The following is a 25,819-nucleotide window of genomic DNA, read 5'->3' on the forward strand; positions in this document are numbered from 1 at the left end:
GACCCAGACTCAGGAATTTGCCAATGACATAAAATCACACAGAAACGTGCCAGATGTCCCAACAACAGGAAACGGGAAGCTGAAATAGCATCACAATGTCTTTATTATGATTTCCACTGTGCCCAGCCTCTGGGAGCATCAGCTCCTTCTTGAGTAAAGGCTGAGCCATAGGGAGGAGCATGCAGCTATAATGATGGGAAGACAGGGCTTGGGGATGTTCCCCTAAGCTTGCTGTCAAGTTACCTTCCTCAGAAAAGCACATAAGAAGGGCACGAGGGACCACAGGGCACTGGATCCTTCACTGTTACGTGAGAGCTCTCAGACCCCCCCCCCCCCCCCCCAGACACACACAAGCCTGACTTTGGCTGGGACACAGAGCATAGGCCATCTCTTAAAGGAGGGTAAACTTGAAGGCCTGTGTTTCCCCATAGATATGGAAAGGCTTTGCTACTTATACCTTGTTCACATCTGTGGTTACATCAACCCATTTTATACATACTGTGACTGGGCTTCTTAGCCCCTGGCCCAGACCAGACCTGATACCCTCTCCATGATCTGGGTCATCAGGGTATGTGGCCCAGAGGGAAGAAGGTTTTCCTTAGTGCTAGTTGGTTCTAGTGGAAATTCTGTAACCTGGTTTTTTGTTTTTCCTTTCAGGGTTACCAAAAGCAGTGGCAGCAGGAAAGCAACAGCAGGAAAATGCCCAGTCCCACCCCACTCCGGGGCTGAGCTGTTGGAAACAGGCATGATACATTAATATCCCTCACTCAGGGAGATAGATCTCTGTTGTGGGCTGCAGGCAGGGGCCCAGAGAGAGATCCTGAGAAAATTCAAACTAAGTGGCATGGAGAAAGTAGCAATTTTATTCCACTGTAATAGAGGGGTAAAAAGGGGGTTATGGTTACAGGTGCTGCCAGGATGTCCTGAAATTCTGGCATCAGGGTGGTTCTGTCTTTTAGTGCCAAGTATGTATCTCCCTTTACTCTGCTGGGTAGAAGGGAACATGCTTGCAGGGTCACTAGAGCCTGCTACCAGTCCTACCTGGAGGTTACTCATGGCTCTGGGGTAGTCATGGCTAGCCCTGCCAGAAAGCCTTTGCTGAGCTTCCCTCTTGGCTTTAGGACTTCCTGGCACCACTCTCACTAAAGCTGTGAGACACACATGGTTGAGGTTGTGCTTTGGGCTACTCTTAGCCTAGGCACAATCCTGGGCTTACCTCCCAGTGAGGTGCCCTCTTCCCAGGCAGTTTGATTCTGTGTTTCCCATGTTGGTGATAGGAATGGGGGAAACCCAGATTTGGCCACTCAAACAAGGCCAGGGTGACATCCCACAGGGAGCACCAGGGCCAGAAAGGCCAGTGTCAGCCCTGCAGCCCTCGTCACTTGGGCTGAGGGCAGGAAGAGGCAATGTGCTCATGGCTTTGGCTGTCCTCAAAGGAAGAAGAGCACTTGAGTGGGTCAGTACCTAGGAGTGAGGGAACTGCTCCAAAAGGGCCGCTGCTCAAAAGTGCCGAGCCTGCATCTGCTGGGGAAGGCTGGTCTTAGGAGAGGAAGCCATGGAGCAGACCTGGAGAGGTCACATGGCCACAGCCACTGCCTCGGCTGACCCTCTGTGGCTGCAGCTTCACTGTGTCGTCCAGATGCCCCTGTACTCAAATTTGAGCATGGGGAAGAGGACTGCTGGGTGGAAAACAGCCTCTCATTTGGGGGTGGGATGGGTGGTGCTTGGGAAAAGCACTGATCTCAGTTTTCGGCAGCCAAGAAAAGACTGAAACATTTTCTCCTACCCTTATTAGAGTCATACGCTAATTTTTGTGCTTGGCAAGAATTTCAGACAGTCACAGTGATGGGAAGGTTTGAAAAGGAAAGAGAATTGAGTTCACTAGGTTTATAAAAGTTTGAATGTCTCCATACATACTGAAGGACTCCATGGATTAGGACACTGCAAATGGAGATCACAGACAGAAAGCAATGGAACTCTCCTCTGGTAAGAAGTTAAGATGCCTATAGAGAAGAAGCTGGTTGCTTTTCTCTGCTTTTCTGCTTCCTAGGACTCATGTGGACTGGGGACTCTATCCTTGGCTGGGGGCAGTGTCCCCCTGGGCCCTCTGCAGCATACCCCTACCAAGGAAGCTGGCTGTCCTGAAATAGGGCGAGGTGATGCCAAAGGGGCCTGATTGTATTGTGGAAGAACTCTGGGGCCCGCTTTGCCAGTTCCTGGGATCCAACTAGCCTGATCTGGCCCATGGTCTTTCACCACTCACCCACAGAAAACTAGAAGCTGCAGCTCCAGAGACATAGGCATCACCTTGATCTGTGAAGTCAGGAAATGAGAAGGTGGACTTCTAGTCCTTGTGACTGATGATGAGGCAGGAGAAAAAAAGCTGTTCAGCTCTCAAACTCCAGAGCTTGTCTTTAATCAAAATGCCCTGTGAGATCAAGGAGCCTAGGGCCACTGATGTAGAAAGTGATTTGCCAGGATAGTAAGCAAGAGGCCCTGTGCTTAATGTGCTTTAATCTTCTCAGGCCTGGCTGCTTAAGATGCAGTCCTTGGGCCCAAGAGTCATGTGCTTTCTCCTTCTCTCTCTTTTTTTCTTTTTGGTTGGACTGAATAATGACTTCTCCTCCTACTGATCAGTCCTGAGAGTATGGCTAAGGAATATTTACAAAAAAGCTATGGGGTTTGAAAAGTTCAGGGTCATATACATGAACCCAGATTTGTCCTCTATTTCATTTCAGACCTAAATAACCCAAACTCAGAGGCTTCTCACCCTGCTTCCAGGTCAGGCAGTTTCTGCAGGGGACCATATACCCCACTTCTGGTTGCAGATACCCCTCCCTCTGAGCATCTCAACACTGAGCTATATGCTGCTGCTTCTGTTAACAACCAATTTAGTACAAGTTACTTGAGCAATGGGGATATGTTAGCTTCTGCATGACTGAGCCAACCCCCTCTCAAGTAACTTGTGGTAGTTAGATTGGGCTAAACCTAAGTCATTAGGTTGGAAACAGAAACCTGAACCCAAAGGCCAGGGCTGACCCACAAAATGCACTGATGAGAATACAGGAAGAATAGCTGGGGCTTAGAGGCCAGGCCTTGATGGTCTGTGGCAGCCTCTGCTTGTCCTCAATGCTCTCCCATTCTAGGCCCAGGGCCTTAGCCTGGTGGGAAGAACATGTGGTGAATAGTGGGAGGAAGTAGCAGCTCAGGCCATATCTCAGCAATGGGGAGAAGGGAAAACTCTCCTGTGAGGCTTTGCTGGGATGTTAACTGCTTAAGAGAGCTGAGATACAAATCTTCCTAGGTCCAACCTCTTATCTTCATGGTCAAGGTGGAGGAAAGGAGTCCCTGCTTGGGGCTTCTCTGGAGCTGCTCTTTCTTGTGCTATGGAAGAGGCTGGCTCTGTTCTCCTTACAATGGCATACTTTTCTAGGTATACAGTGAAGTTGAGCTGGAAGGGCAGAAAAGCATGAACCTTGTCTTCTCTTCCATCTAGAACTTGTCCTCACTGGAGCTCAGGCTTTAGGTCTTTGTGGTAGCTGACTTGGGTGAAACATCTAACACAGAGGGCTTTGATTCCTGCCATCATACTTGTTCCATTCAGGCCCCTTGGGCTCTGGGCCATGAGCTTGCATCGGAAAACAAGGGCCAGGATGGCTAACCTTGGTTTTTGACTGTTCTTCAAAAAGACTTTTGGACTTGAATGACCTGAGAGGTTCCTAGACTTCTGGGTCCCTGGGAAGGACTGCCGCCCCCTTTTATAATTAGGATTGCACAGACTAGTTACCTTCTCTGTTACCACAAATTGGGATTTAAATAAATAATGGGCTAAAGGGAAGTGGTGGTTTTTAGCCATTTTTCCACCCCGACACACCTGAAGAACATAGCATACACCTACCAGAACAGTGGCTCACCACAGAAGGGGTTTTCCATAGACAAAATGGAGGCTGTCATCATCTCCAGGACAGCATTTGAGTCTGATATGCCCCCTTATTAAGAATCACTTGGCCAGGGTCTTATCTAATCAAATTGGAACTGGCCAATAGAATGGGGTGAGTCGAGAGCCCCTAATCTCTACCAGTGGCTTAATGAAGGAACTCGGGTCCATATTAAACCAAAATAACCAGGTCTCTGAAGGCATGGACATGTAGGTATGTATGTGTGTGAGTGTGCATGCATATGCATGTGCAGAGGCGAGTCTAGTCTATTGTGTGAAAGTGGAGGTGTGTGTGTCCAGGACTGGGTCCTGCCATGGCTCCCAGGGCTTCTCCCTGTGGCAGTGCATTTACTGCCTCTGTTGTGATGGTGATTTCAGTGCCATAAAGCTTGGTGACAAATTGAGATGCTGGCAGTGCTCCATCCTTATAAGTCTCAGTATCAGAGGTTGGTGGGGGAAAGGGAGAAAGGAGAAGGAGAGAACGCTACTGTCCCCGAATTGAGCTTCTCTTCTCCACGCTATCCTGGGGGTTTCAGGTGAATGGCTGCACTGTTTGGGCGAGCAGCCAAGATGTAGATGACATTCTCCCGCAGGAAGGTAGGCCAGTCCACAGATCTGGAGCGGAATCAAAGAACATGTTTGTGAGGCTGGTTGCAGAGCCCAAGGGCTCATGAGACCTTATCCTGGTGTCAGCATGGCTTGAATTGGACAAAACTCAGGGAAGCTCTGGATTGTGCCTGACATTGTTATGGCCACTCTGTTTCCAAGCTGACAGACCAGCTGGCTGGCCCTATGGATCTGGGGTCAAGTGTACACCCTTGGAGCCTAGTTTCTGGGGTGGACACTTGCTTTTTCGAGGGAGCAATGGGTAATGTCCTCTCTTATTTGTGTGTGTTGGGGGGGTCAGGGGAGCAGACAGCAGGTGAGGAGATCCTACTCACCTGGCTTCATGCTCTGCGGGCAGCAGGGCCTTGTCCTGACTCTTGCTGCTGCTGGCTGGACTGCTGTCTGCTATGGGACCCACATGGCTGATGCTGTTGGGCACAAGGACATGTAGTTAGGAGTGGGACAATGAAAGGCCTGTCTCCTCCAAAGCCCTGGTGAACCCATGGCTCTAGGTGTGCATGTCTAAGTTTTCTGACATGGGGTAAAGCTTAGAGTTGGAGTAAAGGCTGCCCTATACCTCGGCCAAAGGGAGTCAGTGTCCTCTGTCTAATGCAAACAAGGATCCTCTCCTGGCTGTTGGCAGGAGAAACCAGGAGGTACCTTTCATATTTAGGGCCATTTGGCATGGGAAAAGGAAGAGGGTACATCAGTGAGGGCAGGGACTTGGAGGGAGCGGACCTGACGCTGGAGGAAGGACCCTCTGGGAAGTGTTTGCAGAACCAAGAGTGCTGTGCACGGCGGCACTCTGTCTCACTGATGGTGCTCCCGCTGCCCCAGGCCAGGAAGGTAGCTCGAGCTCGCTCCCGCTCCTTGACTGTCAGAAGCCTTAGCAGAGAGTTCTGGGGAAGAAGAGACAAGTTAAGAACTTGGATGTAAAAATACTTTGTAAACTGGCAAGTCACAGAGAATTCTACCTCCATTACCACTTCTGCAACCTCCCTTTGAAGCTGCCCAGAGCCTTTCTCGTTGCACCAACATTTGCAGTGGAATCCAGTGCAACTCAATCTTCCTTGGGCAGTTTCCTCAGCCTAGGCCCTGGTCACCTGTCACTGAGTGAAACCTGAGCCCTTTTCTGGTCCCTGCTCAGAGACTACCCAGTGCTCCCCCCACTCTTCCTAACATTCTTCCCAGGTGTCTATCACCCAGTATCCCATAGACAACTCATCCCAGCTGGCCCTTACCTGGGGACGCAGTTTCTGCAGAAGTAGGAGGGACTCATGGGACAAGAAGTCAGGCCACTCTATGTGTCCTCGATGACTAGGGTCCAGGGCTGCAAACTGGCGGGCTGCCTGTTCCTCTTGCTCCTCACTTAGAACCCTGTCACTGTCCCCCTGCTTTGCTGCTTGGTGGCGGTAGCGCAGGAAGTCCTCCCGCGTCAGGGAGCAATCTATGGGGAGGCACACCACATGCTAGCCATGCCCACTCCTTCCTCAGCCTGTGGGGTACCTCCACCCACCTCTAGGGTACCCTGCAGAGCCCTTATACTCCCAGCTCTTGTAGATTCTTTGTCTCCCATAACCAGGATAGCTCAGGCTGTGGTTGGGTGTGGGTGCCCCTGCTGGCCACCAGTTTGGGAGTAGGGACTTATTTACCAGCTAGCCCCCAAATTCCAGGATACTTCTTTCACCCTCGAAAGTATGATGGGGAAATCCGTCTGGCCCCCTCCATCCAGCAGCACCATCCAGCCTTACCTGGGATGACTTTACACTGCTGAAAGGTCTCTGTGAGGCTGTACATTTCCTCTTCAGTAAGCAGCAAGTTGAGGTTGTCCTGAAAACAAATAAACAAAAAAAGGAGAAGAGCTGAGTCAGTGGCCACATAGGCCCCTAAGAGAGAAAGGCCAAGATCACGAGAAATGGAAATAGTATTTCAAATGAAAGGCAATTCTGAACTCCTCTGATCCTAGCCTCTCACTCACAGTCAAGGAGACTGAAGACCCAGAAAAGGGAAAGGACTTGCTTAGAGTTGCTCAACCATGGAGCAGAATCTTCCCCAGAACCCAGGTATTCTCATTCCAGCCCTTGTACTAAAGTCCCCTATACTAAAATAGTGGGTTTAAAGTCATTTTCTGAGATACCCTAGGGCTCCCTTAAAAGTGCCTTAGGAAGCTGCTGCAAGGGAGAAAGGGGACTGTTAAGGGGTAGGGTTGTGACTCCCTGGCTCCATCAACCAGAGTGGCTCCATCTTTACCCATTTTATAGATTTGGCTTCTGTGTTAGACTATGCTCAAAGAGTACTTTAGTTTAAAATAATTTTAATTGTAACTCTGTTCCTAGTGGGTTGTATCACTTTAATTTATTCCAGAGTAGTTTTGAAAGAGATGCTATTATGACAAAGTTTCTAAAATCAAATGAGTTTTTTTGTGTGTGGTGCCACAGAAGTTTTAATTTCAAAAAAGCACTGATATGTTAATTTGTTAACATTAATTTATCATCTTACAGTCTTTAAAATATCAAAGATTCTTACAAGTAGGATATTTTCCCCCTAAAATATCAGCAAAGAACAGATGTTTCATGAATATTCATTTGTGGATTTCATAAAGAACTCAAACTATTCTTTCAATAAACACTTCTGAGCATTTAGTATACTCTGGGCACAATGTTGTGTAACACTGAGATGTTCACTGTGGTTGGAGCATAGAGTATGTGTGGGGAAAGCAAGAAGGAAGGATAAAAGGGTGCGGAGGCAGGCAGACGTCTGACTGTGAAGGGCCTCAGATGCCCTTTTACTGAGCCCCTTAAATTGAGTTTTTATTCTGAGAGCAAAGAGGAGTCGCTGAAGGGTTTTTAAGTGTGGCGTACCATGGTGAGATCTTTGACTGCTGTGTGGAAAATCGATTAGAGGGGGAAATCTGGTGGCTGTTTCATAGTATAGATAAGAAAAGATGAGTGACTAAACTAAGATGTGAGAAAAGAGAAGAGGGGAGAGATTTGAGAGATATATTAGAAGGTAGAATCAATAGGACCTGTTGACTTACTAGATGTGAGGGATGTAAGAGAGAAATGAATTGGGGTTGGTAACTGGGGGTGGGGCAAGGTAGTATTCACAGAGGTAAGAAATGGAGGGAAAACAGGTTTTGGCCCTGGCCAGTTGGCTCAGTGGTAGAGCGTCGGCCTGGCGTGCAGAAGTCCTGGGTTCGATTCCCGGCCGGGGCACACAGGAGAAGCGCCCATCTGCTTCTCCACCCCTCCCCCTCTCCTTCCTCTCTGTCTCTCTCTTCCCCTCCCGCAACGAGGCTCCATTGGAGCAAAGATGCCCTGGGCGCTGGGGATGGCTCCTTGGCCTCTGCCCCAGGCGCTAGAGTGGCTCTGGTCACAACAGAGCGACGCCCGGAGGGGCAGAGCATCGCCCCCTGGTGGGCAGAGCATCGCCCCCTGGTGGGTGTGCCGGGTGGATCCCGGTCGGGCGCATGCGGGAGTCTGTCTGACTGTCTCTCCCCGTTTCCAGCTTCAGAAAAATACAAAACAACAACAACAACAACAACAAAAAACCAGGTTTTGGGAGAAAGATAAGTTCACTTGGGGGCACACTGAATACAAAGTACATGTGAAACATAAAGATGAATATAAGTCCTAGAGACAGAAAATTTAAGTCTAGACACACATTTGAGAATCATCAGTGTTTAGATGGGGGCTAGAGGCTAGTGATGTTGCTAAAAATCCTACAATGCATACAACCCCCACAACAAAGAATTAATACACAACAAAATGTTAATAGTACTGGGATTGAGAAATCCTGTCTTAGCTCTAGGACACTTATAACTACTATTGAAAACCTCTTTAGGTAACTGCCTAGAAACCAGTGTTCTAAGACTGGGCCTTCAGGAAAAGTGCCATGTCCTCTGTGGTACAGCAGCAACACTGTCCCTGCAGATCCAGACTCACACAATAGTGGCAGCTCCAGCCGGTTTCTGTGTGTGCCATCTCAGTCACCTCTACTGCACTCTCTCCTTGGATGTAGCCCATGCGACGCAGGCAGCCATCATGGAAAACCCTGGTGCAGACCCTGCACGGGAAGAGGCTCTCTGCTGTCCAGACCTCACAGACATCACACATCTCGTCATTGTCAACCTGGGGAAAGATGGCAGGAATGAACAGGGATGTGTAAGTACAGGCAGCAAGGTCCTCTGGCCACTAAGCACAGAGCTACTGACATAGGACTGAGTCTCCCTAGAGCAGCCTAGAGAAACAACTCAAACTGAAGCTAGTGTTAAGGTAGAATTTCCTATCTTGTCTCTCTGGAAGACAAGAACCAGCAGGCTCCTCCATCTGCTTAGGCCTCTGCAACCATGTTTCTGAATAAGAATACTATTATCAGTTTTAGAAAGAATAATCTGTTGTGAGAGATTGTCCCAGGCATTGCAGGACACTTAGTATCCTGGTTTTCTTGGCACCAAATACCAGTAGCAATTCTCACACTTATTATGACCTCCTCTAACTGCCTCCACTGCACAAATATCCAAATGGTCCCTGCGGGGAGTACTATCCCTTAGGTGGGCAGGCTGGCAGACCTGCCATGGTATCATTCCTTGTCACCTACTGCCTCAAGTCTTTCACTAAGACTTCCAGAATATAACATTTTAATTTTTGTGGAAGAAACTCAAAAATTGTTGTGGAGTCAACTCCATCTTTCTGGTTTTGAGTCTCACCTTAACCATATCCTGTCCTGCTCCCTGATCCTCAGAAGATCTAAAACTTGAGGAATCTTTCCTAACTGGACACTCACAAGCTCTCTGGGCTCCAAGCAGATATCTGGAGGCTTGTCATCATCCAGCTTCCGGGTGGGGCGGATGAAGGCAGGGGGTGTAAAACGATAGTTCCTGTCAAACTCCTCAGGCTCCACTCCACGCCCGTCTCGGAGCCTTTCCCAGGCTGCACGGTTGATGTTGCTCTCTTGTAGCACTGGGGTACTTGCCTCTGCTTCTTTCTCCTCCTGCACCTCCTGGACAGAGCTCTCTACAGTGCCATCGTGGGCCCCTGGAAGTTCACCTGTGCGTCGGATGGAAGGCCTGTCCCGTAGCCCATCCTTGAAGGCAGACACAGCCAGGCTCACCTTCTGCACCTGCTCTACTGTCTGCCGTTTGGACATCAACACCCCCATGGCTCTGTGAATGAAAAGCAGAGGGGCCTAGACTCATCCAGTGGTTGATCATGTTGAACCAATCAGTTTCAAGTACTTACCTAAGTTCAAGTGCTGTTAAACAGTTTCTCTTTTTCTAGAACTCAGTAGTGGCAGAGTGGAGAGAACAATTTTTAAGATGTCAGAAGACCTTGGTTCTATTTCTAACTGGCTTGTGACTTTGGTTTTCCCATCTAGGAAATGAAAGCTATCTGCTCAGTGCACTTCGTAGGGCTATCATGAAGATAACATTAGTTCAAGGGTTTAATAGTGTCTGGAAAGCACTCTACAAATGTGAAATGGCATTTTGACCTTCCTTCCTGTCCTAAAGCCAATCGGGTCCAGAGGTCCCAGGCCTCTGCTACTTTGAGATAGTTGGAGGCCTCAGAGCCCAACCCTCTCCTCTGCCCCAAGATGACCCAGGGTTTAAAGCAAGACTACAGCAACATATTTTAGACTTCTGATTGAAGAAAAGCTTCTCAAATAAGTGTTGTGCACAATCCATCTAAGGATAATCCACATCAAATGTCTACTTTTTGAGTCAGAGTAAACAAAGTCCTATTTTTAGAGGACTCCTGAATAGGCAGTCAGGAAACCCTATCCTTATCCCTGTCAAGGTCACAAATACTCCTTTGCTCCTCTAATTAGTAGCTATGCCTCTTAATGAATCTATTTATCTATCAGCAGACCCCAAAACAGATAACTGGCCCATTCAAGCTCTAAGGTGCTTCTCAAAATTTTTAAGTCTTCATTAATGTCACTCCCACATTTTTCTGCTTTGATTTTCTGAACTGTTCAAGAAAGGCCCATGTCCTTTATAGTTTAAAAAGTAACATCATCCCCACTCTTCCTCTGTGGGGCATAGCATTAGGAAGTGAGGGGTATTGCAAAGCTGTTTGCTGTTTCCTACCCTGAGGGGTATTAGTGGAATTCAGCCGGGGAATGTCTGTTCTATGGAAAGTAGAGCAGAGAGAGTCCATTTTAGTCCTGCTTTCAATCCATTATAATCAAGGCTTATTGAACAGTATTATGTGCAAGGCACTGACCACTCACAATAGGAAATAGGACAGGAGAACAGAGTCTTACCACTCAAGCTACTTAATATCAGAATTCAAAGAGCAAGACAAAGTGCTGGAAGTACACAAAGGAAGGTGAGCCTACACTACTGGGAGTCAAAGTGGACCTTGAAGGATGGGTATGAAGTTACCCTCTGTTTGTTTGGGGGAAAGGGTGACGGAGGGTAGGAGGAAAGGTTAAGGTGAATTAGAAGGCTACTGTAACAGTCCAGGTAAGATGTAGAGGGTTTAAACTGAAATGATGGCAACAGGAATGATGATGACGGAGTCTATTTGATACCATGGAAACAGAATTAGAGAAATTTAGAAATAAGTGATTGGTTAAAGGTATAGAGAGAGAGGGCAGTTTTATATAGTTTTCCCCAGCTTTATGTGACATATAACATATACATTTAAGGTGTAAAATGCGATGATTTGATACATGTATATACATTGTGAAATACCACAATAAGGTTAGTTAGCACATCCTTTACCTCACATAATTAACATAGTGTTGTTATGGTGAGAACAATAAAGCTCTATTCTTAGAGCAACTTTCAAGTATACAATACAATATTGTTAACTATAGTCACCATGCTATACCTTAGATCCTGGAACTTATTCATCTTATAACTGAACACTTCTACCCTTTGACCAGTATCTCTCCATTTCTTCCACCCCTCATTTCCCACATATAAGTGAGATTATACAGTATTTCATTCAGTCTTTCTCTGTCTGACCTATTTTTCTCAAATAATTTTTATTGAATTTATTGGGGTGACAAAATTACATAGGTTTCAAGTGTACAATTCTATAGTACATCTGTATATTGTATTGTGTGTTTACCACCCAAAGTCAAGTCTCCTTCTGTCACCATTTATTTCCCCTTTACCCTCTTTTACCTCCCCCTACCCCTCTGTCTGAGAGGGCAGTTTGAAATCAACTAACTAGAACAGTAGTGCTATTTACAGAAACTAGAAAATAAGAAAGAGGAACAATGAAATTGGGTTTTCGTACATGTTGAATTAAAGATGTCTCTGGGACATTTAGGTGTTATGTTAGCCCCTGCTTAAAACTTTTCAATGGCTTTCTATCATTTTCAGGATAAAGTCCTCCAAATTAGTCTATCATCAGAGGTGGATTTAACGGCAGGCGCACCAGGTGTGTGCCCTGGGCCCTGACTTCTGAAGGTCCCACAAAACCCCAACTTTACACTTTTTTCTAATGTAAGGGGCCCAATATTTTCTTCTGCGCTCAGGGCCTCAACCGACCTTAATCTGCCTCTGTCTATCATGACCTGTGAGGCTCTGCTTGGTCTGGCCTCTCTTCCTTACTCTGTATTCCAATCCCACTGGCCTTCTTTATTTGCCATGCTCCCTCTATTTTTTTTGGAACTTTGAACATTCCTTTTCACCCGTCTAGTGCCTCTTCATCACTGCTGACTCCCCAGCCACTGTTGACTCCAGGTCGGAGTATTCACAGCACCATGCTCTTCTGCTCTAGAGCACTTATCTTTGTCATTACATATTCAAGAGGATGATTATCTGATCAATGTCCATTTCCCCTATAGATTGTTTTTACACTGCACAGTGCCTGTCTCCACTGCCTAGCAATGTGTCTGGAAGAGAATAGACACTTAATAAACATTTTCCAATTAATTAATTGTGGAGAAGTCCTTTTGATTTTTTAAGAAATTCTTAATGTACATAATGTCTGATGACAGCCATATTTTCTTTCCAGAAATAATTCTTGTATGTGCGAAGGTGGTACAAATTCCTACCCTGCCTGGGTGCTTGCCCTACCATCAGTTGTTACCAAAAGTACTCAATCCATATTTTTGAATTTAAAAACTGACTGAAAAGAAAGAGAAGATCCCTTATTCCTATATGTAAAATTTGTTCATAAAATTAAAGTATATGACTAAGAAATGTTTCTTTGAACGAGTAACTGCGTTTTACAGGGTGGTGGCAAAGGAGATTTATTGATCAAATTCAGGAAATCATTTATCTTTTTTTTATTTTATTGAGAGACAGGGAGGTAGAGTCAGATTCCTGCATGTGCCTCGACTGACCATGACCACCTAGCAAGCCCTTACCAGGCGATGATCTGGCCGGCTGGGCTGAGCAAAATTGAGCTACTTCAGGGCCTGAGGCGAGGCCATGGAGCCATCCTCAGCGCTCCGGGCCAACTTTGCTTGAAACCATTCGAGCCATGGCTGCAGGAGAGGGAGGGGTAGAGAAGCAGATGGTCACTTATCCTGTGTGCCCTGACCAGGAATTGAACCCGGAACTTCCACACGCCAGGCCGACTCTCCACCGCGAAGCCAACCAGCCGGGGCTAAGTTCAGGAAATCATTTAAGGTATACATGCCCAGTGTACAATTAATAAATTGTAATTTAAAAGTCCTTTTTCCTCAATTGCAAACAAATATTGGACAATAGGGGAATGGTCAAATAATGGTACAATGAAAGAGTGAACTATATGAAAAATATTGAAGTAAAAGTACACTTATTGATGTAGAAAAATGTTCAAAATATATGAACATATTAGTGAAAAAAGCAAGTTACAAAAATGCTTATGTTGGCCCTGGCTGGGTGGCACAGTGTATAGAGTATTGGCCCAGTGTGCTGAGGTTGCTAGTTTGACCCTGGTCAGGGCACATATGAGAAGCAACCAATGAGTGTACAACTAAAATGGAACAGCTAAGTGGAACAAGTTGATGCTCTCTCCCTCCCTCCCCTCTCTCCCCTTTCTCTCTCTCTAAAATCAATGAAAAAAAATTTTTTTTAAATGCTCTGTTATGATCTAATTTTTGAAAGAAAGAATGCATATATGTTTTTCATCTTTTTGTTAATCTGGATTTTTAAATTTTCTTATATTACACATTAACAATATAATTTAAAAAATTCAGAATTCGCGCCCTGGCCGGTTGGCTCAGCAGTAGAGCGTCGGCCTAGCGTGCAGAGGACCCGGGTTCGATTCCCGGCCAGGGCACATAGGAGAAGCGCCCATTTGCTTCTCCACCCCTCCGCCGCACCTTCCTCTCTGTCTCTCTCTTCTCCTCCCGCAGCCAAGTCTCCATTGGAGCAAAGATGGCCCGGGCGCTGGGGATGGCTCTGTGGCCTCTGCCCCAGGCGCTAGAGTGGCTCTGGTCGCAACATGGCGACGCCCAGGATGGGCAGAACATTGCCCCCTGGTGGGCAGAGCATCGCCCCTGGTGGGCGTGCCGGGTGGATCCCGGTCGGGCGTATGCGGGAGTCAGTCTGACTGTCTCTCCCTGTTTCCAGCGTCAGAAAAATGCAAACAAAATAAAATAAAATAAAAATAATTCAGAATTCGCAACTTGGTGACGTATGTTGGTTCTGGATCTGCTGTTCTGTGACCCAGGCATGTTGTTTTACTGCTTTCAGCTTCAGTTCTTTGTCTACAGTCCCTCGTCTATCGCAGGGTTAGGTTCTAGACCGTCCCTGCCCCCTCCCAGCCCCCCACCATGTGATAGGCGAAAATCTACAAAGTAGCAACCTTATATTTATTTTATTATTTATATATTTTAAGGCTTTATAAACCTTTCCCACCCTGTTATTAACCTTTCCCACACTTATTTTTCTTATTTTACCACAAAATTATTAAAATAATAAATATATAAAGTAGTTATATATTGTAAAATCCCGCAATATAGCGAAAAATCTGTGATACAAAATTAGATATATATTTATACAATTTAAAAATCTGTGTTACAGCCTGACCAGGTGGTGGCGCAGTGGATAGAGTGTCGGACTGGGATGCGGAAGGACCCAGGTTCGAGACCCCGAGGTTGCCAGCTTGAGCGCGGGCTCATCTGGCTTGAGCAAAGAGCTCACCAGCTTGGACCCAAGGTTGCTGGCTCCAGCAGGGGGTTACTCGGTCTGCTGAAGGCCCACGGTCAAGGCACATGTGAGAAAGCAATCAATGAACAACTAAGAAGTCGCAACGCACAACGAGAAACTGATGATTGATGCTTCTCATCTCTCTCCGTTCCTGTCTGTCTGTCCCTGTCTATCTCTGCCTCTGTAAAAAAAAAAAAAAAAAAAAAAAAAAAAAAAAAAATCTGTGTTACAGTGAGATTGTGAAAAGTGAACCGTGATATGGTGAGGGATGACTGTATTAATGAGTATGTTTGGAGTATGTAGTCTTAAGCATTTAAAATGCTCATGTTCTGGCCCTAGCTGGTTAGCTCAGTGGTAGAGCATTGGCCCAGCGTGTGGATGTCCTGGGTTTGATTCTTGGTCAGGGCACACAGGGGAAGTGACCATCTGCCTCTCTACCCCCCCCCTCCTCTTTTTTTCTGCCATGGCTCTATTGGTTCCAGTGCATCCCAGGGGCTCTGAGGAGCCTCTGCCTCAGGCACTAAAAATAGCTCAGTTGCGAGCATGGCCCCAGATAGGCAGAGTATTGGCCCCAGGCAGGTTTGCCAGGTAATCAAAGGCACAGGTAGGAGTCTGTCTCTCTCTCTCTCCTCCTCTCACTTGGAAAAGAAAATAAATAAGTAAATAAAATCTTCATGTTCTTTATATCCTTTAAAAAGTCCATGTAACTTGCCTGACCAGGCGGTTGGCGCAGTGGATAGAGCGTCGGACTGGGATGCCGAGGACCCAGGTTCGAGACCCCGAGGTCGCCAGCTTGAGCATGGGCTCATCTGGTTTGAGCAAAAGCTCACCAGCTTGGACCCAAGGTCGCTGGCTTGAGCAAGGGGTTACTCGGTCTGCGAAAGGTCTGCGGTCAAGATGCAATGAGAAAGCAATCAATGAACAACTAAGGTGTTGCAATGAGCAACGAAAAACTGATGATTGATGCTTCTCATCTCTCCGTCCCTGTCTATCCCTCTCTCTGATTCTCTCTCTGTCTCTGAAAAAAAAAAAATCCATGTAACTTAATGATATCCAGCCTTGGTTGGTTTGGTTTGGGGCTTGGGGTGGAGAGAAGGGTGTGTGTATGTTAGAGCTTTTGTTTGGGGCTACGAACCCAGGGGATTCTTGAAGAGGCGGGGCCTATATTTCCCTGACACTGCCACATGACAAAGCCCACAGCTGTGCTCCGTGGCTAGGTAGGAAAGCAAGTCTCCAACATGCAGTGAGAGGAACAGAAATATGCAGACCACACCAAAAAGGAGAATGCAAAACTGACACACCACCCTTCACTGAGGACTTTCCTTATGATCAATTATTATTTCCAAGGCTACAATGTTTTCCTCAGAAACCTTTTGTGGTATGTTTTTCAAATTATTTGACTGTGGCCCATAGTAAGAAATATATTCACGATGTGACCTTGTACACACATGGTTATAAACACATGTTCATAGATCTGTAACTGAACCCAAAGTTTTGTGAAACAATCCTACTTTTATTAGATATGATTCTCCCTGAGACTCTATCTTCTCTATCCTATTTTATTAAAATGATCCGATAGCCTGGCCAGGCAGTGGCGCAGTGGATAGAGCGCTGGACTGGGATGCCGAGGACCCAGGTTTGAGACCCCGAGGTCGCCAGCTTGAGTGCGGGCTCATCTGGTTAGAGCAAAAAGTCCACCAGCTTGAACCCAAGGTCACTAGCTCCAGCAAGGGGTTACTAGGTCTGCTGAAGGCCTGCGGTCAAGGCACACATGAGAAAGCAATCAATGAACAACTAAGGTGTCGCAATGTGCAACGAAAAACTCATGATTGATGCTTCTCATCTCTCTCCGTTCCTGTCTGTCTGTCCCTGTCTATCCCTCTCTCTGACTCATTCTCTGTCTCTGTAAAAAAATAAACAAATAAATAAAATTAAAAAAAATGATCCTGATAGTGACTCTCTAAAATGATTTCAAGACTTCCTAATGGATCTTGACCTGCAATTTGAAAAACAGAGCCTTAGGATTATTTTACATTTTTGATTAGAAAACTATACTTTTGTCTTTTGATTTAAAGATGGTTACTTATAAAAGACACGGACAACATTGTGGTATAAGGCAACTTTCCCTTTTGGCTGAAGTGATATAAGAACAGAATTCTCAAGTTTGTCTTAAGAATCTGTGGTTGGAAGGTCTAGCAGAGATGGACAGCTACTAATATACTTTTGACTGAAGAAAACTCTACTCTATATGAAAAGCTGATACTCTGAGCTGTGTCTATATTTAAAATATTTATTGGAGCATTGTTTATAATAATTTAAAGGTGGAAACAAGCTCAACAAGAATCCAAAGTCTGAAGCAATGATTCTTTTTTTTTTTTTTTTGTATTTTTCTGAAGCTGGAAACGGGGAGAGACAGACAGACTGACTCCCGCATGTGCCCGACCGGGATCCACCCGGCACGCCCACCAGGGGCGACGCTCTGCCCACCAGGGGGCGATGCTCTGCCCCTCCGGGGCATCGCTCTGCCGACCAGAGCCACTCTAGCGCCTGGGGCAGAGGCCAAGGAGCCATCCCCAGCGCCCGGGCCATCTTTGCTCCAATGGAGCCTTGGCTGCGGGAGGGGAAGAAAGAGACAGAGAGGAAGGGGGGGGTGGAGAAGTAAATGGGCGCTTCTCCTATGTGCCCTGGCCAGGAATCGAACCCGGGTCCCCCGCACGCCAGGCCGACCTACCGCTGAGCCAACCGGCCAGGGCCAATGATTCTTAAATGGTGAACTAGGTGGATCCTGGGCAGGTAGAAGGTGTCTATAAGAAACTCCTGGAAGAGGGAGAGGAATGAGTGGATTTAAAAAGGACAATCAATTATGATATTTGTTTGGAAAACGAATATTAAAAGACATTAACCCTCCTCACCTTTGTAATATAGACTATAACACAGCAGAGCTTTATAGTATCTTCTTGGTTCTTGGTGATACACAAAAGGTACTAGCTCTCTAAATAGTTTGGGGAAGCCCCTGCCAGAAGACTTATCAGAAGTTTAAGAAGCAGTCATAACATTTATATTTATCAGAAAGAAGGTATGGGATGAAATAAAAGAGTCAAGAAACACTTATTTGGAGACCTGGAATAATCATATGAAATTCACTTTTCAAGATTGATTCACTGGAGGAAAATCAATGGTACACATTTGGTTCTTATTGGCTTTTTCAGACAAAGTAACAAGAGTTCTGAACTAAGACCAGCCAATGAGGAGGGTTACTCTGTAAATGAATCAACTCATTAAAAGTGTATCAGCAAACAAACCACAGATAACTCACAAATGTAGTCCTGGTACAACCATTATTCTCTGTAAGGATAACAAGAATTACTATTAAGCCATCTCAATTGATTAGTGTGACATTGCAATGGTTTTGGGTTTATCCTTAAAGGAATTTCAATGAAGTCTGAAGATGACATCCAACAGCAAAAATAACAAACATAAAAACAAGTAAACGAGCACTTTCCAGTCCTGACCACAGTGTCTCAGAGAACTGCTATTCATTTTACCTGAGATGGTTCAATTTTCTAGGCCCATAGTGCAGATAATGCAAAGCAGAAGCATTAAAAAGAAACCATTAAAACCCAAACAAGACACCAAGTCATTTCGAATTGACATGGCTTTAATTCTGAGATAGACTGTGAGCATGCAACAAAATTAGGCTACGGAACTGAGGCTAAAATCCTTAATGCTTAATGGAGAGGCTCAAACCTGTATGTAAAAGACACCTTGATTAAAAACAAAAATGTATTGAAATATCCAAGATGTGTACCTTCAGTGTTTGAGTAATTAACAAAATCAGCTCTAATTTCTAGAGAAACAAGTGGTAGTGATTAGCAATGGGTAAAAACGAATTCCTGGTGAGAAAACCTTGGCCTTGCCTGTGCTGGAAGAAGTCCTAGGAAGAAGAGTGAGTTAAAAGGAAATCAAGTTGCAAAGATCCATAAATTATACCTAATGATTACTTCTTTGGCTGGTAAGTATAACTGGGGTTTTCTGCCTCCCTAACAAGGATGAAAGAGGGATAAAATGACATTGTTCCAATAATGATGTGACTGTCAGAGTATCTGTGGTATCTAGGGAAGGCCTGGAAAAAAACTCAGGGAACAGGAGCAGGTGGTGTGAATGACAGAGGGACAAGAAGGTAGAAGACAAAATAGGGTGGTCTGACTATTTAATCTGGAGGAAATGAAAATAGATGACAACCAGAATCTTTCTCTGGCTAAGAGAAGTCTGTCTAGATGTATTTGTCAGGCAGTAAGACATATGTGGGCAGCTTGGAATGTATGTGTGCAAGACACACCCATCCTCTGCAGAGCACATGCTTACAACCGCAGTGGGATTGTTTATAAGGGCAAAGTAGTGGCAGTAGGAGGAGGAGGGGGTTGTTCCACAGCCAGAGCTGGTGGAGAAATAAGGAAGAGGAAGGCAGCTAGGAGGTTTTTCTTCCAAACCTCTCCATAAAGATTCATAGTTGTGATGAGCCCGGGGAGCAATCCTCCTAACAGGCAGAAATCTCCACATTTGGCACGCTACTGACTTGCTTTCACCTGATTCTTGATATGGGAATGGCAGCTGTTTGGAAAAGGCTCAAAAGCAACTTAAAGTAATTGCTTGGAGGTTATGATGGCTTCCCTAGACAGGGACATGGCAAAGGAAACCTCTGAGTCGGGGTAGTGGGTTGGGCAAGTGGAAAAAGGAATCTTAGTTTTTCACTGAGACCAAGAGGGAGAAAAATCTAGATGGTTCCTCTTGCCTTCTGTGGAGCATGTGTTCTATAAATCTTTGTTGAATTAATGTTGCAGATAAGACTGGGCAACATGAGTTTAATTAAGATTATGGTATCAGTAGCCATTCTCTTCCTCAGAGTTGGCCAGAGGGACTGATTAGACCAAATCTTCAAAACTCAGTTCTAAAAACTGAAGTCACCAGCTCATCTTATCTATTCTGCTTCCCCAGAGGTGGACCCTAACTGGTGAGTCAGGGCTAGCAGGGATGAGAACAGGTAACCATAGAGTAGTTCTACATATTTCTTTGACAATAAGAGAGAGCTACAGGATTTTTGGAATTTAGTGTCCACAACCACAGTAAGAAAAAAAGAGACTCATACTACCAAACTTAATGGTCCCCTGCATTTGCACTATATCCAGGAGCATTGTGGCCTGGCCCACAGGAGGACAGCTGCCCTAAGGGCTATCTATGTAGGAAGCTCTTAGGTTTGGTCAGGGCTGGGTTTTGGCTGGAAACATTTAGCATAAGCAGCATCTGCAGATAAGGAAAAAATTTCAAGGTGTTTGACAATTGGTTCCAGGAAGCATGTGTCTGAAAGCTTCAAAGAAAGCCATATACCTAACATAGAAGGTGACAAGCCACAAGGGTATTAAAATACAAGCAGAACCAGGGTCTTAAAATGCAGAATGCACATAATATTGCAGATCTTAAGCTCACTATGCGCATTAACATCTCTCTTGAGACTTTAAACAAAAACCATCAAAAACAGTCCCCTTACCTTCTGCTGGTCTTTGAGGAAATTCAAGCCCAAAATGGTCTGGCTGTTCTCCAGTGACCAGGTGTTGCTTTAGGAATCCAGTGCCTCACCACAGTGCTCTTGCAGCCTGCTCCTAGTCAGTCATTCTGTTGCCTGGCAGTAGCCTACAGACTACTTTTAGTTTTCATGTCTATAGACCCTGGAGGTGTCCACCTGGTACCTCTCTGTCCTCCTCCACTTGCCTATGTTTAGTCAGCAGAGCAGCACCAGCTTCAGTCAGCCTAGGAAGGCATAGTCATCCGAACTGCATAGGGCTCTTTAGGGGTTTCCAAGGAGCAAAAGGGCTGAAGAATGAGTAAAGCTGCCTTCCTGCACTCAGCTCAAGAGAATGAGATGTGAGGGAGGTCCTTCTGTTTAATATTTACTGAAAGCCCACACAGCTCTAATATACATAAGGACAAAATTACAGTATGATCTTTAGCCTCTGGGGACCTGGGATGAGTCTTCATGAAAAGCTATAGTGCTGGCTTCCCACAAAAGCAGAGCAACCGTTAAGGAATAGCACACCATCAGTGACTGACTGGTGAGATTGCACTTAGCAAAGCAGAGCTTTTCAGCAAGATGGAAAGGCACTCCTTGTTCTCTGTTCTGGGGTCCCAAAGCATAGATTCAGCCCTATTTAATACCCTTATTACACCATAGTTATCACGACTTACTTGTTTGTTGATTCTACAGATAGTTGCTGAGTTCAGCCTACTATGTGTTAGGTACAAATCAGGCACTTAACTGTTGGTAGAAAGACAAACGGAACTTCACTCAGTCTGAGCATGCAATGTATGTCCGTGTGTAGGGGTATAAGTGTGGGATTAAAAAAAAAGGTGTTGCTTGAGTTAAATTTTGAAATATAAGTGGGAGTTACCCCCGTGGATAAGGAGGGGGGGAAAAGCATTCCAGGAAGAGGTAAATGCGCATGCCAAGGCAAGGAGCTATATGGGGAATCCATCATGGCTTAGATGGTATGAAGCCAGCTGGGCGCTGAATAGAAATAGGCAAGGAAATCTGCCGTCACATAAGAATCAGCCCAGACTGGTTTGAGATAGTATGCTTAAAATATGTTTAAAAGGGAATATAAATTTGGGTTTCAGGGAGAAAAATAAAAACAGAAAATTGGATTTTCTGAGGCCAGGAGGCAGGATAGTCCTGATAAGTCCCAGGGCTAATGATTGCATTGCTTGGCTGTTGGACCCAACAGAAAACTCTTCTTCATAGCCTAAGAGCTGGTAAGAAGTGACTGTAGTGAATCATTGGGGCTTTCCCTCTGGGAGACCCATAAGCCTGATTAGAAGGCAAAATAAATAACCAAATAAATAAATAAAAGGAATAAAAGGAAGGAAGGAGGAAGGGAGGAAGGAAGGAAGGGAGGAAAGATACAGCCTACACACTGTTGTTTTAGTGGGAAAACCCCAGTAAGATGAAACATTTCTCAAACCAGAGATCATGTATGTAAAAGGACTTTGTGAATTTTAATGTTATTCAAATATAAGGTACTATCATGATTATCCTAAGAAGACAAGTGTGGCCAGTTTACTCAAAGCATATGGGCAAAAGTAATTTGGGTAGGGCAATGGCAGGGGGCTAAGAATGTGGCTGCCAGAGGAGGCACAGAGCAGCAGCTGCATTTCAATGATGCCTGGGAAAGGCATACCCTACACTGATTCCTGTGGATACTCTGTAAAGCTGTAATTTCCCTCTTATTTTTCTTACTCATTATAATAAATGATTAAAGAAATACAGGATGGTTCTATGTGAACTCCTCAAGGGCGAGGAACTCTAATATTTATCTAGCACAGTGCCTGTCAAGTAAGTAGCACTTAGTAAATATATGTGGTTCTCTAAGGAGATTGCTGGAAGGGGAAGAAGAATGAAGGGAAATGTTATAATGGAAAAAATAATCATGTCTCCAGCTGGACACTGATGGTCTTGGTTTCTTGGTCCAAAGCTGGTAAGCAATTCCTGTCAGAACTGGTCATTAAGATTGAGGGGTGGAGTGGATAATGATAGTCCCATCAGAGATGAATAAATCAATTTGGGAAATGTGGGTAGCAGAAACCAAGAGCACTACTAAGAAAGCATGTGGGACTGGAAGATAATAGATTCTGTAGCTAAAAGAAACTACTTGCATAAATATGATCCACTTAGAAACAGGTATACTGGGGGAGAAAGTACAGGGAGTGTGGGAAATGGTCTGGGGAAGGTTCTACTGTTTACATTTGAGGAAAAGGAAGCACTTTAAAAAAGATGGCAAATGTGGAAGGAAGAAAATCATAAGAATGTGGTCAGAGAACATTTGGAAGATTAAAGGCAGAAAAATCCAGACACATTGATATATACTCAAGTGAAATTGGTTGAGCCATTATCTCTCCTTTTATTTCCCTTTGTAGAGATCGGTTTTTGTTTTTGAGAAGATTAAGCTACCTGGTTACATCCTTCACACTCATTCTGGAATGATTTGATTTGCAAGCTCATGTTGTGATTAGGGGATAGTTAGGCAGTATTCTTAGGAGGTAATATGCAAGGACCAATATTTAGGGATCATCTGGAGGCATCTAAAAAATTTTCCAGGGCTATGCACAGGTGCCTTACCAAGAGACCTCAATGAAAAGACCAGTTTAGGAATAAAACCCTAATGACGAATCTGAATTGGGACAAAGATCATATCTGCAGGCTTGCTTCTTCTCATTTTCTTTAAAAATATATATCCCTCTTTATTTTGGTGTGTTAAACTGATGAGAGGAGTTTGAATTGAAAGGGGATTACAAACAACTCTGTAGTGGGGAGGTGCTAAACTAATAGAACCTTTGTCAGCTTACTCCATTGAGCTTTGCAGGAGGTGCCACACCCAGGCTTCAGGCAGCTATCAAGTTAAAAAGAAAAGCTAAAAATTGGCAAATCAGGTTGTTTTGTTTACTCACAAGCTTGATCTGCCTTCTCACTATGTAACCCCAGGAGCTCAAGGAAGCCATTTCTATTATAGGAGGATGTCACTATGGCTGGGTAGAAGAGAGGAAGGGGAATGGGAAAGCTGTCTCAGAATGGCTCTGGGATGAATTCCATTGCTTAGCTTCCTCACCACTCCATTTTTTTGGACAAGAAACTATAGAGTTTATCCTTGATTCCAAATTCACACCCTAAGGATTCAGATGGAATGAAAGCACTGCCACAGCAGAGGGGGCAAGATGAGGGCGCGTTACTACGTCAGCTGCAGACCCTTTTCACTCCCCAGACAATGTTAATCCTTCCTTGGTTCTGCTCCTCTCCCACCCTCCTCCTTCTCATGCTGAGGCATCTGTGGGGCAAAAGTGTCCTGAGTGGTATCTGTGGAATGTCTGCTGGTGCATGCAGTCAGATGGCCACAGGACAGTGTGGGCCATGCTTCCTAAAAGTGATCTTGTCTCCCTTCTAGCTCCCTCAAGGATTCTGTAGCAGAAAGAGTTGTCTCAGAAAGCACCATCCTCTGAAGAGTTCCTCTAGTTCTCAAGCAAGTCCTGTCAAAGACCAAACCCAGAGGCCTCTCCCAGACCCAATTAAGTCCAGAGACACCAAGAGGCATCTTTACAGTGAGGCTGCCAGTGAAGGAAGCCACACCCTAAAATCTGGAGATGCAGTGGAAATCAGTTTCTTAGGCAGTCTCATTCTCAATTAAAATGTCCTCATCCACTTATTTAATCATCACATTTACTGAGCATATACTATTGCAAAGCTCTATATTTGTTACCTGAATGCAACTTATTTAAAAACATACATTCTAGCTCTGCCTCTCCTTGATACTTTTTCCCAAATAAATCTCAAAAAACAGATTTCATGATTCCAAGCTTTGTGACCTTGGGCACATTGCTAAATCTCTTTGAGACTAAAGTGCCTAATGTTTAAAGGAGATAATTTCATAAGGCTGTTATATAAGATGTTAAACATCCGGGGTTCAAGAACCCTACATATCCTTTCTTCCCTCCTTCAAAGGACTTTTTCTTTATAGAACCTGCCAGAGTCAATTGCTTCCCCTGAGCTTACTTCTTTTTCCCTCATGGTCAAGCCCAGGGATTCAAATCACCTTTCTTTGCTTCAGAGGCTTCATGGTCCTTCTCTTACTTGAATCCTGTGTCTTTATAGAAGTTCTGACTCCACTAAAATCCATCTGGGCTACCACTGAGAATAAAATTGCTAATGGGGGGCAATGGACAAAGGCAGCAGCCCTACAAGATCCCCACCTCTGGACCACATTTGAGGGGCACAAGTTAGGACACATTGAGTGTGAAGGGAGGTCAAGGCCAAAGTCCTCTGGGCATATGGAAAGTCACTCTTGGCCTGTATGCCATGGCAGGGTCCCTTCCTCCCAGGCAGAGGTTCCTTCCAGACATCTCTAGGGCACAACCTAAGGTCTTCCTTTATATAGGGGGAGGGGTCCATCCCATTGCACAGGCTCTTGAGGCTTCCTGATGGTCCCCTGTGTTCCCAAATGGTCTTCCACTGTGGCAACTCCAGAGACAACTAGCGTTGCCCTCCCGTAGTTACACAGACCCTCTCTTTAGGGACGGTGCCCTCCACACTTGGCGTCCTCATGGCAGCAAAAGCAGAGCGAGCCCCGGAGTCTCCATTCAAAGGGGGGAGTGGGTGATTCTATGGGGGCGGTTCCCACACACCGCCTCGGGGATTCTCCCAAAGGGCAGAGGCAGCAGATGGTCGGGGTTCATCCATTTACACAGGGACCCCCTCAGGGGCGGCTCCCACACAGCACCTCAGAGTCCCCAGAGGGTTATCCGCGGCCCGAAGACCCCCCGTAGGGTGCCTGCCGGGTCCCCTCCGCCCCCGACCCCGCTTACCGGGACTGTCAGGGTGCGGGACGCGGGTCCGGGGCTGGCGCACTACACCGCTGGCCCCACGCCGCCCATGGCTGCTTGGAAGCGGCGTTCTGGGGCCGAGAGCCGGGAGCAGGCGGCGCGGGCGGAGCAGCAAGCTGAGGCGGCCGGGGCGCGCGCCCGGAGCACACCCACCCTACCCGCCCCGCGCGACTGCGGCGCGTGCGCCCGCGCGAGACCACGTCTGGGGCCGGTGGGCGCGCCCCGCCCCGCCCCCTGCGCCCGGAGGCGCTGCCCTCGCGGGCCAGCTGGCGACTTCGCACGGGAGTGTAGCGCTGAGGGAACCACAGGAGAGCGGCGGCCGGCCCCAATAGCCGTCAGGGATGCCCGTGGGCGCCCCCCGCCAGCGCCCGGCTCCGCGGCGCGGGGACTGCGCCAGCCGGCCGCCCGCGGCAAGGTTAGTGTCCTCCGGGAGCAGGCGGCCCGGGAGGGGGCACGGCCAGGGGCTGAGGCCGCTCACAGCTCCCGCCGGGGCAGAGCGTCCTGCAGCCCGCACCTGGCTAGGGTCGTGAGAATGACGCATCCTCCTCCTGAGGCCTCGGACTGAGCTGTCTCCCCTGCCGATCCCCGCTGCTCCCGCAGGCAGCCGGCAACGACCCTGGCCTCAGGGCACTCACCTTCGCGTACCCCACTACGGAGCTCCAAATGAGCTGTTACAAAATGCTTGGCTGGCCGAACTCTTCCTCAGGCATTTTCTTAAATTATTGGCCTTTTGTTTCCAACAGCAAAGCAGCACTGTG

At 46.3% G+C, this 25,819-nt stretch overlaps 1 protein-coding gene across 2 annotated transcripts; it reads right to left on the reverse strand.

The window, feature by feature from the left end:
• Positions 1-85: 85 nt before the first annotated feature.
• On the reverse strand, positions 86-25,819 carry PHF24 (PHD finger protein 24). Of its 2 annotated transcripts, none has more exons than XM_066367806.1 (8): positions 25,697-25,819; positions 9,329-9,707; positions 8,488-8,673; positions 6,295-6,373; positions 5,785-5,990; positions 5,282-5,442; positions 4,879-4,971; positions 86-4,552 (listed from the first exon to the last, which is right to left on the reverse strand). In XM_066367806.1, the coding sequence occupies exons 2-8, from the start codon at positions 9,701-9,703 to the stop codon at positions 4,456-4,458; spliced, it is 1,197 nt and encodes a 398-aa protein (XP_066223903.1). In that variant the 5' UTR covers positions 9,704-9,707; positions 25,697-25,819; the 3' UTR covers positions 86-4,455. The 2 variants fall into 2 exon arrangements, with proteins under 2 accessions (XP_066223903.1, XP_066223902.1); XM_066367805.1 differs by lacking the exon at positions 25,697-25,819 and adding an exon at positions 25,044-25,196.

This window comes from Saccopteryx leptura, chromosome 2 (assembly GCF_036850995.1).
Source record: "Saccopteryx leptura isolate mSacLep1 chromosome 2, mSacLep1_pri_phased_curated, whole genome shotgun sequence".
Taxonomy (NCBI): domain Eukaryota; kingdom Metazoa; phylum Chordata; class Mammalia; order Chiroptera; family Emballonuridae; genus Saccopteryx; species Saccopteryx leptura.